This window comes from Callithrix jacchus, chromosome 16 (genome assembly GCF_049354715.1).
Source record: "Callithrix jacchus isolate 240 chromosome 16, calJac240_pri, whole genome shotgun sequence".
NCBI classification, from domain to species: domain Eukaryota; kingdom Metazoa; phylum Chordata; class Mammalia; order Primates; family Cebidae; genus Callithrix; species Callithrix jacchus.
Genome location: NC_133517.1, coordinates 87633206 through 87645953, shown reverse-complemented (window position 1 = coordinate 87645953; position 12748 = coordinate 87633206). Strand labels below are relative to the sequence as shown.

The 12748-nt window shown below is 32.9% G+C and overlaps 1 protein-coding gene across 1 annotated transcript in view; it reads left to right on the top strand.

The window, feature by feature from the left end:
* The window catches only part of PKHD1L1 (PKHD1 like 1), a 156959-nt gene that overhangs the window by 43596 nt on the left and 100615 nt on the right, over nt 1-12748 (top strand). Inside the window, exons 21-24 of the mRNA XM_002807647.6 lie at nt 178-302; nt 5495-5658; nt 7158-7330; nt 11341-11488. Of these exons, the coding sequence (XP_002807693.5) occupies nt 178-302; nt 5495-5658; nt 7158-7330; nt 11341-11488 (610 nt within the window). The remainder of the gene's footprint in view (nt 1-177; nt 303-5494; nt 5659-7157; nt 7331-11340; nt 11489-12748) is intronic.

Genomic DNA, 12748 nt, shown 5'->3' with positions numbered 1-12748 from the left:
TCCCAATTCTTCTTCTGAAGCTAACTGGCTGAAATTAATCATTTCTTTCTCTGTGTTCTGGTACATTTTATGTGGAAAATGCTCAATAAATATTTATTGACTTTGAATTTATCTGAATTGTTACAAAACAAAGTAATGGTAATATATTGTTATCAATTTTTTTGTATTTTTATATAGTTATGTTTAGCATACAAAGGATTCCTGGCAAATTATATTGGTCTAAAATTCCAGTACCAAGACAGTAGCAAGATTATTAGAAGCACTGATGTACAATTTACATATAACTTTGCTTATGGAAACAAGTAAGTTACACTATTAATTTGAAAACTTAAGTTATACCACAGTATATAAACTACAAAGATAAGACAAATCCATTTCTTGGGGTTATATGGTTTTGTTTTGGTCTGTTTGAGGAGATGGGGCAAATCATACACATGATGGATTTAACTGCAGTTTTCCTATCCTATGCATATACATCCAACAGAAATAGTCATGTTATAAAGAAATCTATAGATTATGAAAATAAAAATTGACTCTGTCATAATCACTGATAACCATAAAGAGACAAAACAATGGTACACTTTAGAATTTAAATTATATTTTACTGAATCTAATAATGTTCCTAGTCACTGCTGGAAGGTAGAAAGAGACAGGCTTATCAAAGTATTGTCATTATACTTTGATCACTGAAAAAAAAACCCGAGTAAAGATAGTTTGAAATAATGCTTGCTATGTCAAAAGTTAGACACACAGAAATGCAAATAGAGAAACATGAAGAAATGAAATGAACCTAGGAAAAGCCATTTAGTGACTACAACTGTCATGCCCTTCAACACACTTTAGTTCTATATACTTATTTTTAGGGTTTTATTAATGTTTATATCTTCTGGAATGTATGTCAGTTTTTACTGCATTTTTATACACAGTACATGCAAAAATTTCATTTATAATACAAATAATAGTGAAGACATACACAGAGACATATACTTTTCTATTTTATAAAGTGCTCCCCATAAATTGTTATTGTTTATTAAAGTATAATTTATGTAAAGTAAAATTCACTCTTTAAGTGCACAATTTAGTGAGTTTTAACACATGTATACAGTCATGTAACCATCACTTCACTAAAGACATAGAACATTTCCTTTCTACAATTTTAGAAGTTTTTCTTTCATATAAAGTTTATCTCATAAAAATAATGATATGGCTTCCATACCTCGAAAAGATTTCTCATTTTTTGCTTTTTTCTGTTACAGCTATATTACAATCTTTATTTTATATAGACCTATACAGTTTACATGCTACTTTAATACATGTCATGTAAGTTTCCATCATTTTATAAGTTATGGAGAGCACTATTCTATTATAATAAGATATGGAGAGCACTATTTTCTTCTCATGATAGAAGAAGACTCTGACTCAGAACTGCCATGTGTGGAACAAGTGTGAGGCAGAATCAGCGTCTCCTCTTGACACCCAGACAGAGAGTGAGAAAATGATCCAAAGTTGGAAATAAAACCAAATATTGACCATGAACAAAGAGAAGAATTAAAAATAGGCAAGATGTTAATGGAGAGGAGAGTAGTAAGATGGGAAGAAAGGGCAGTCTTGATGGAGGAATAAATTTCTTGATGCAGAAGCTGCTGCTCAAATCTGCAATTTGAATTGTCCTGTTTTCTATATCATCCCAATGCTATTTATTTTTTGAGAAAGGGTCTGTTTCTGTCACCCAGGCTGGAGTACTTTAGGACCATCACAGCTCACTACAGCCTACCTTCTGGGCTCAAGTGATCCTCCCATCCCAACCTTCCTCCCAAGTAGCTGGGACTACAGGTGTGCACCACCACACCCAGCTGATTTTTTGTTTTTGTAGAGACTGGATCTTGCCATGTTGCCAGCTGGTCTTGAACTCGTAGGCTAAAGCAATTCCCCCACCTAGACCTCCCAACATGCTGGAATTGCAGGTATGAGCCACCGTGTCTGGCCCCCAACATTATTTTCAAAGTGCATCAGTCAGTTCCCAATTCATAACTTTAGAAATTCATATAGTCTAAAAATTGTTGACGTATGTTGGACTGGAAGGGAAACCTTGTTTATTAATGGTTTTAAAAACCATTTTGGAGGACAAGAAGTGCAAAATGGGAGACAGCCATGGTGAAGGCCTGGAGGTGCTCCAGCAAAGCTAGGTCCCCAGGCTCTATCAAGAGGAAATCAGTTGTGTTCACGGGGACAGTGGCAGGAACAGTGACAAAAGATGGGACCAGGCAAATGGGTGGTACCATATCAGAGCTATCCTTCCTGTGGAACTGGAATGACCTTATGTTAAAAATAAATGAGGGGACTGGGCAACATAGCAAAACCCCATATCTACAAAAAATACAAAAATCTAGTGCAAACCTGTGGTTCCAGCTACTCGGGAGGCTGAAATGGAGGATTGCTTGAATCTGGGAGGTCCAGACTGCAGTGACCCAAGATTGTGATGCTGCACTCCAGCCTGGGTGACAGAATGAGACCTTGTCTCAAAGGGTTGTGTGTGTGTGTGTGTGTGTGTGTGTGTGTGTGTGTGTATGTGTGTATAGAGGAAGTCATAATCTTCCATTTTCAATATAAAACATCAACATCATATTTGAAGTATATATCTCTGGCATCATATCCTGAGCATATGGACCTAATTCCCTTCAGATACTCTGATCAATCAATGGATAAAGTGAAGGCAACTGTGGCCCAAGTTCACATACAGGTGTCAGAATCTCTTTAGCCATGAGATAGGAATCCACAGTCCAACAGGTGTTAGTTGGAAGGAAAATCTTTAATAAGGGCATTAATTAAGCTTTTCAAAGACTTCTTCAGGAAACACAAAAGTCCTGCTTCAGATATTCTTAGGTTCTTGAAATAAGCACCAAAAAGATAATGATGGATGTCTTGTCCCAAGTATAAGATCTCCACATGTTTCCATAGAATGTAAAGAAAGAAAAATTCTTGTTACACAAAGACTAAGTTCATTAGATACTGAAGTTTGGTAGAACCCAAAGTGGACTTCAAAGAAGAGAAAGAGAATAATGCCTGAGCTCTATATAGGCTGTGGTTGGTGTTTGCACAGAATCATATGATTTTGATAATAATTAACAATATTAATTTTAACAATATTCTTCTAATCCATGAGCACTGGGTATATTTCCATTTATTTGTGTTGAGAGATATATATTACTTTTGAAAAAGATGTTGAGTTCCCCAAGGCACAGATATATGCCTTTGAGGTCATGACACAGTTGAGTCTGCTGTATAAAATGGGACTGAAGCTAGCTCCTGGAATGAATGAAATGAATAGGAAGAATTCTGCCATTCCGCAGACGAATTACTGACTCAGAAGAGGACATCCTTTGTTGGCAGTCACATAGGTAGTTGCAATGTCAGGAGTCGAGCCAGCCCTGCCCCTGTCAGGTGGCAAGGAGCATGAGCAGTCCATCAGCAGAATGGTTACGTACCACTGCTTCATGCCCAGTTTGCTTCATATCGTGGATAATCCCATAGTCCATCATTATAAATCAGAAATCCTACTTGAAGGGACCTATGAAGGTACATTTTGCTACAACAAGAAGGAATCTTTGAATTGAACAGTCAAATCACAATTTTACCTTTGAGGCCCATCACCCTTACATTATGCTCTCCTCCACTGCTACAGAATTTTGAAACATTTTATGGATCCTCATTCTTCTTCATCAGTCAACTTACCATATTATTGTTAAATTATAGGCTCTCTTTTCTTAGCCTAATATTTGAGATGGCTGAAGGGAGATGGGGATTGTAAATGGGTACAAAAAAATAGCTAGAAAAAATTAGTAAGACCTAGTATTTGATAGCACAACAGGGTGGCTAAAGTCAATAATAACTTAATAGTACATTTAAAAATAACTAAAAGTATAATTTGATTGTTTATAAGGAAAGGATAAAGGCTTGAGGGGATAGATATCCCATTTCAGATGATGTGATTATTATGCATTGTATGGCTCTATCAAAACATCTCATGTACCCCAAAAATACATATATCTACTATATTCCCACAAAAAAGAAAACTAAATTTTTTTTAAAAAATTAAAAAATTTATATTCTGTGCAGTATTTTTAACATTTGATAATGTTCATGGATTTTCTTTACCTTTAATGTTATAAGACCTTGAAACAAGAATATCATGATTGTTAAAAATAACAGGGTTCCCTTGATAAAGTGATTACCAGTCAAGACAAAATAAATTTATCTACTTCTCACAGGTATTTCTAGATCTGCTTTAATATAGGTCAGACAGCCCACCCAGATGAAGTAGAGGTATTAGTATTTGTTGTTTTCAGTACAGTGTTAGTGTTAAAAGTGCCATTTCCCACCCCCCACAATGGTTCTACGACCTTCCAAAAAGTGGTTTATAGTTGTAAATCAAGTTTAAAAATCTTAAAGCAGCCTGCCTTTCTTTTCAAACAATGGAGTTATCTCATCACAAAGGCACAGTGCACAGTTCAGTTTCGCTCTCATTTGCAGTCTCCTTTTCCCTTATTAAGGGTCCTGTTTAACATGCCACATTTTCTAAGTTGTGGTTTTTAAAATTTTAGACTCATGTACTTCGTTGTACAATTCTACACTGAGCCCCTAAGTACTTTTTAAAATTTAAAGTGCACTTTAACTTAATGACGTTTGCATACAATTTTCTGAAACTGATAGGTGTAGTCTAGTCTTTGATGAGGGAGAGGTGGATCCCATGATGAGTTTATGAACCGTGAAGAAAATGAGACTATTAGGTGCCCAAACAAACTAGTCAGGTAATAACTACAGTGGTAGCTGATGAAGGATTATTGTTAAACTATACTTAATTATGTGGATGGCAGTATTTATATCGGTTACAAACTCTTATAACTTTAATGCTTAACTGTAGCTTATGGGATTCAACTATAGTTAATATTTAATAGAAAATCTTAATCTAAGTTATACATTTAAAAGGTATCACGCAACCATTTATATCCACAAATAATACCCTTCTAGCACTTAGAACAATGGACAGTGCTACTCCAGGGAACTTTCCTGGAAGTGTTAGCAAGTTCCCGTTTCGCTTCTTAGCAGTGGACTGAATTTACTGTTCTATGCCTAGTATTGTTCACTAAAATTGATGACTTCATTCTTGGGTCTTGTTTTGGTAATGTGCTCTACACCAATATGTGTGCTTCTTAGTGTCCTTACTTGTTGTTATACAATGTTATTTTATATTCCTGTGGCTCCTGCCAAGGCTTCGAATAAAAGAAAGACTAGTTTGTATACAATGCTAAATCTTTTACTGCCAAGTTTCTGCCTGCTGTGCCTTGTTATGGCTGCTTTTTGGTGCTAATAAAGCTCCCTTGATGGTCTTGCGGGAAAAAATATTTTTCTCTATAAAATTGTAATTGCTTTTAAAAGTATATTTGCTTAAACATTACCACTGATCTATACAAAAAATTAATCAACCATATTTCAGCTGGACTTACACTTGCATAGACCTTCTGGATCTCATAAGAACAAAATACACTGGGACAAATATTTCTCTTCAAAGGATTAGTTTACAGAAAGCATCAGAATCACAGTCCTTCTATGTGGATGTAGTGTACATTGGACACACATCTACAATCTCAACATTGGATGGTATGTTGTATCATTTTATCTCTACTGTAATCTAAATATGGTAAAATCTTACCATGGAAATTATTTTTATATTCTGTAGTATGGGTAGAAACATTTATCTCTAAATATTAATGAGTGATTTTTTATCTCAATAATGTGATTTTATTTTTTAATGAATAAGGCAAGGTGATTATTCTAAGGATAAATGAATCCTTAATGTAAACTTTCTTACAATAGCATAAATTTTCTTCATAGTCCAGGATTTTGTTTATGGATCAATATACTATGGCAAACGTTTTCATTTTGCTTTATGTTATTTTTGAGAAACCAACTACCATGTGAGATCTATTCTCAAAATGCAGCTATTGACATTGACATCTGTCTACTAAGATTGACTTGAAACTTTTCAGACTTGTGAGTGATAATGAATAGTACTACAAATGAAATCTTCATTTCAGTAGTGTTAGTATTGTGTTTCTAGTCATGTTAATAAAAATTAAATTCTACAATCTTTTTAAAAAAAGATGTAATAATAATAATAATAATAATAATTAAACTCTACAATCCTAACTCCAAATAGTCACCTTAAAAGTGACTTTTCCCATTTTTGAGAGTAACGTTAGAATCCTTTTCTTTGGAACTGCTTTCAAGTGCAAGGTGGTGAGTTATTTTTTCTGACACAAGAACAGAAAATCAAACACTGCATGTTCTCACTTCGAGTGTGTTGAACAGTGAGAACACATGGACACAGGGAGGGGAACATCACACACCAGGATCTGTTGGGGGGTGGGGGCTAGGGGAGGGATAGCATTAGGAGAAATACCTAATGTAGATTATGGAGTGATGGATGCAGGAAACCACCATATATACCTATGAAACAAACCTGCACGTTCTTCACATGTACCCCAGAACTTAGAGTATAACAAAAAATGTAAATGTTACTACTTTATTGTCACTCCTTTTGAATCTGCTGTCACCAGACCTACATTATAATTGATGGAACACATGTATAAGACAGATGGATTGTGCTGGGATAAATGTTGTTATTCATTAAACAATATTCACTTAGCACCTACTATGTGGCAGGCATTGTGTCAAGTACTAAGGAAAGAGCAATGAAGAAGCCAGTCTTTGTCCCGCCCTCATGAATCACACATCCTAGTGAGCACCACATTTCGGGGACCTCAAACAGAACAGAGCTAACTGGCCCACAGAAGGCTAGAGGAAACCCAGTGATTGGTGTCTTTTAAATATTTGATTTTTACTTGACAGGGTTTATATGTCAAAAGACATAAAGCTTTTTCACATAAAAGTGAAAGTTTAGCAAGCTTCGCAGACCACTTGCCTTCAGGTCTTTCTAATACTTGATTTTAAATATTTTATTTCATGACAATGTTGATATTATTTGATGATTTTCTTTTTAGCAACAGAAGCAATGCAATTTTATCTCCCATCTGTTAGGTTGACTTCTAAATTACTTTTACACCAACCTAATATTTTTGTTTATTTATATTCTTTAGAAATGCCCAAGAGAAGACTTCCTGCATTAGCAAATAAGGGAATATTTTTAGAGCACTTTCAGGTGAATTGGACCAAAATAAATGGACCAACTATGACACACCAATATTTTGTTACCATGACTTCTTATAATTGCAGTTACAATATACCCATGATGGCTGTGAGTTTTGGGCAGGTAAGCCTAGAATTTTGCATTAATTTGGATGTAGTGAATTTTTTTTATTTTTTTTTAAATAGCCAACATACAGATAGAATACCTTTAATAGAAAAAGATAACTAACTATACTAAGATTATATGATTTGGAGCATGAAATTGACTTTAAGTGTTAAAAAATTCTTCAAGAAATATGTCTACGGGAAGGAAAACAAAAAGAAATACCCTTAAAAAACAAGTCAGATGTAGAGTTTTCTCTGTGGACTTAAAAGAAAAAGTTATGGACTCTTCCAATAAAGATCCTTAAATAGAAATTATTGAAAGAAAAGTTGAGATTCTGTTATGGTTTTAAATCGTTTCTGTTATAAACACCATTTATTTTTGCTCGTATGAAAATTTATACAAGGGAAGAAAAAAGTATTTTTTTATAATTCTGAAAGGATCTGAACAATTTTTATACATTTATGATAATACTAGTATTAAATATTATAAATATGAAAAATTTAAAAATTAAATTTCTGTAAAAATATTCAATGAGTTAGTATAATTTCCTGCCACAAACAAAAAACAAGTATAATAAGCTCAAGATTAAAGGTTAAATAATCATTAACCATTGTGATTAGATTAGAGCCTCACAGAAAACTTTTTGCAAAGTAAACGATTTTATGATTAAAATTACTGAAAAACTATAAAAACTCCAAAAAAATTGCCTTTATCTCACCCTAGGCCAATATTTTAATCTCTAAAAAATTTACATTTTACAAATGCTTTCCAGTCTTTTAACTCTATCAGAAAATATAACAACTAGCACAGGGCTTTGTATTCTCAAAGCATCTGTGTCAAAATTCTCCCACTTTTCAAGATTCCTCAATAAACTAATAGGTAGTTGTAATCTCTATCTTTAGTTATTTATCAAAGATTGCATTGAAGATTACATGACTTAGATTTTTGTGACCTTTTAAAAAAAATTCAAGTGACAAACACATGTAATACACACATGTTAAATGTATAGTTCAATAAATTGTTTTAAGAACTTTCACTTTGAAATAATTGTAGACTCACATGCAGTTGTAAGAAATAACACAGAACTATTTTTATATCCTTCATGCATTTTCCCCCAATGATAATTTTTTGTATAATATAGCATAATATCATAACCAGGAAATTGACATGATAAAGTCCACTGACCTTATTCAGACTTTTCCAGGAGTGTGTGTGTGTGTGTGTGTGTGCACGCGCGCTTGTACAATTTTATCACAGGTGTAGCTTCATTTGACCACGACCAGAACAGTTCTCTTGCAAGCATCTCTTATGCTACCTTTTTGTAGCCCTGCTGTCATAGTCACCTGCCTCGTTCCCTTCCTCCTGCACTCACTTATATGTGGCAACCACTAATTCATTCTCTCAATAATTTTGTCATTTCAATAATGCTACAAAAATGGAGTCAGATGTTATATAATGATACAAATACATAGCTTTTGGAGACTGGCTTTTTTTCACACAGCAGAATTCCCTTGAGATTCATTTAAGTTGTGTTGATTGATTTGTTCATTTTGATTGCTAAGTATATTTAATGTTATGGATGTACCAGTTTGTTTACTCGCCTGTTGAACAGTTGAGTTGTTTCTTGGTTTTAGCTATTTTGAATTAAACTGCTATGAACATTCATCTGTAGGCTCTAGCATGACGTAAGTTTCCATTTTTTTCTGGCTTAAATTCCCAACAATGGAATTACAGGGTTGTATGGTAAGAATATGTATAGTGTTTAAAGAAACTACCATGCTTTTTCCAAAGTGGTTGTACCATTTTAGATTCCCACCAGCAGTGTACAATCCAGTTTCTATACAGTCTTGCCAGTGTTTGGCGATGTCTCTATTTTTAATTTTAGGCATTCTGGTAGGGTATGTAGCGATGGCTGTTTTCATTTTAATTGATATTTCCTAATGGCTAATGATATTGAACATCTTTTTATGAACTCATTTGCCACCTACATATCTTCTACTGTGAAATGTCTAGTATAAGCCTTTTGTCAGATACATGGTTTGCAAATATTTTCTCCCAGACTGTACCTTGCCTTTTTATCTTCTTCATAAGTTCTTTGACAAAACAAAGTTTTAAAAATTTTATAAGACCCAATTTATCATTTTTTTCTTTTATGAATGATGTATTTGGTTTCAAGTGTAAGAACTTACTTAGCTCTAGGTCCTGATGATTTTCCCATGTTTTCTAAAAATCCTATACTTTTACATTTTATATTTAAGGCTGGGATCTATTTTGAGTTAATTTTTATATAAGATGTGATTTTTGGTTGAGGTTCATTTGTTTGCCTATGCCTTCAATTGTTTCAGCACCATTTATTGAAAGGCTATCTTTCTTCCATTTCATGACATTTGAACCTTTGTCAAAAATCATATTTGTGTGGGCATATTTCTGAGTTTTCTATTCTTCCCATTGGTCAGTCCCTCCACCAATACCACACATTCTTGACGATTGTTTCTGTATAGTTAGGCTTAACATTGAGCAGAGTGATTCTTCTCACTTTATTTTTTTGTGCAAAATTGTTTTGGCTATTCTAGGTCCAGTGCCTTCCCAAATAAATTTTAAAATAAGATTCTTTATGCCTACCAAAAAAAACTTGCTGATATTTTGACAAGAATTACATTAAATCTATAGACTGTTTTGAAGAGAATCACATCATTGTTATACTGAGTCTTCTAAACTATGATCACAATATGTCTCTCCATTTATTTGTCTTCTTTGTGCTGTGCTTTATGAGCATATTTAGGTCTTCGTTCATTACATTTATCAGAATTTTGCAATTTTCAGATCAGGTCTAGTACATGTTTTGTGAGATTTATGAATGTGTTTCATTTTCTTTGAGCAGTTGTAAATGGTCTTGTGTTTTAAAATTTGAAATGTAATTTATTTTTGTGTGTTTATCTTGTATCTTATAAAATTGCTGAATTCAACACATTTTTACAAAGTAGATACACTCATGTAATCACTACCCAGATCGAGACAATCATCAGCTCCCCAAGTACCTTCCTTGAACCTATCTCCTTTCTTGAACTCACTCCTTATCCCAATAACCACTATTTTGACATCACTACCATTAATTATTTTTTATTGCTCTTAAACTTCATATCAGTAGAATCATACAGTGTGTACTCCTTGGATCTAGCTTCTTTCATTCCATTTTGTGAGATTCACATTGCATATAATGTAGTTTCATTCTTTTTCATTGCTGTGTATTTTTTCATAGTGTAAATATAACATAATTTATCCATTCTGTTGAACAACTTTTGCATTATTTCCAGCTTGGGACTCTTATGAATATAGCTGCTATGAACATTCTTGCTTATGTCTTTTGGCACTAATGTTTATTCATTTCTGAGGGATAGAAGTCTTATCATTTTAAATTTTATAGTAGTAACAGATAACTATAAGGGATCAGAAACAGGAGAATATAATTTTCACTATTAAGATGGCAGTCTATGAATTTCTATGGCATGTGCTGCTTCTGTCAATTGATTAGCACTGAACATTAAACAAGTATTTTTTTTAAGCCCGGGTCAGACACTGTATTGATCATATACTTTCTTAAATTGTTGGTCAAGTTTTCAAGACTCCATGTAGCATTTTCTGAAAAATTGTTTTAGTTTGTAAATAGCCAAGACCACATCTCATGCTTCTTTGCCTCTCTGCAGTGATTAGCACTGTACCTTGAACAAAGTGCCTGCTCAATAAATATTTGTTCCTTGAGTGATGGAGGGTGCATTCTGAATTAATGAGGTATTACTGCAGCTCCAGTTGATCGCTACACAGATGACTGAGTTGACTTTGGCCTCATTATTGCAGCTATATAGGTATGGCTTGTGTTGATTTATGTGACACTCCTTAATGTTCTGAAGAATCTTGAATACATGAGGCTCATTTATGTCATGTCACAGGATTGTACCATGATGAAACAGAAATCATGTAAGCCATTGTTAAGTTTAATCATTTTCTCAATATTTATTTTTGGAAATTAGATAATCACATATGAAACAGAGAATGAGATTGTCTACAGAGGAAATAATTGGCCAGGGGAGTCAAAAATTCATATTCAAAGAATTCAAGCTGCATCTCCACCTCTAAGTGGCAGCTTTGACATTCAAGCTTATGGACATATTCTCAAAGGTATATGAAAAAAGTTTAAAATATTGGTATATACACACACATACATATGTATAATGTTATAATCTCAAAGGTATGTAAAAAAGTTTAAAATATTGGTGTATACACACATGTATGATGTTATAAAGTATTAAATGTTATTTTACTTGAGAATTATTATTGATACATGCAAATATATTATTTATTTGATATATAAATAATATGTGATATATTAAAGTCACACATACATCTATGTTAATATATGCCATTATCAGGGTCAGTTAATAGCCAATCATAATGTTGTTTCAAATTCTTTTTAATAGATTAGGAAATAATTCACCTATCCAAAGCTATTTATTTTTATTCTTTTAGCTTAAAAATACTATTTTTAAAAGTTTGCAAAATTTGTAACAGTTTTTATAGCCACTTTTTAAAGGCAGTTGAAATTATGACTTTCATAAGTCAAAACTTTGTATAGTATCTACATTTTTAAAAATAAGCATTCATTACTTACTGTGGTAGCCACAAACAATAACAATACTATTAAAATATTACAAAAATTGAGAATTGGAATATGATTTTAAAAGATATCTATAATTTAATTATCTGAAACTGTGCTGTCCAGTATGACATCCATGAGTCATATGTGGCTACTAAGCACTTAAAATGTGACTAGTGCCACATGTCAAAATATAACATTTGAATATATGGGATTATATGCTGTTTAGTATTAAAATATCTTACCTAGTTTTTGTTTTCCTTCTAAAATATAGCTACCAGAAAATATACAATAATATATGTGGTTCACACTATTTATCAGTTGGACAGGGCTAATCTAGACAACCATAATAAACATTTCAGTGTATTCCTTTTTAGTAGTGCTTCTCTTACATTTTATGCATTTGAGAGTATGTCAGTAATACAAAGCTATTCAGGGCAAATGGCACTTTTAGGTTTTCATCACTGCTTCATCCACTATACCAGTTATATTCCCAAATGTTCGTTTCTATTTTATACTCATGACTTACCGTTTATCAGTATCTTCAAAGACATACACATTAAGTCGATTAATTTAATTAAAATAGATTTTTTAAATGAAAGTATTTTTATATTAAAAGATTATTTTAATACTCAATATACTCTTTGACACTAAAACTATTTTATTTTTAATATCAAAATGAATTGATGGGAAAACATCAACTGCTATTTGGTATTTGTGAATTGATATTAAAAATATTTGATCCAAGGCCACAGTTTGAGGTACATTACTCATATAATTTTTTA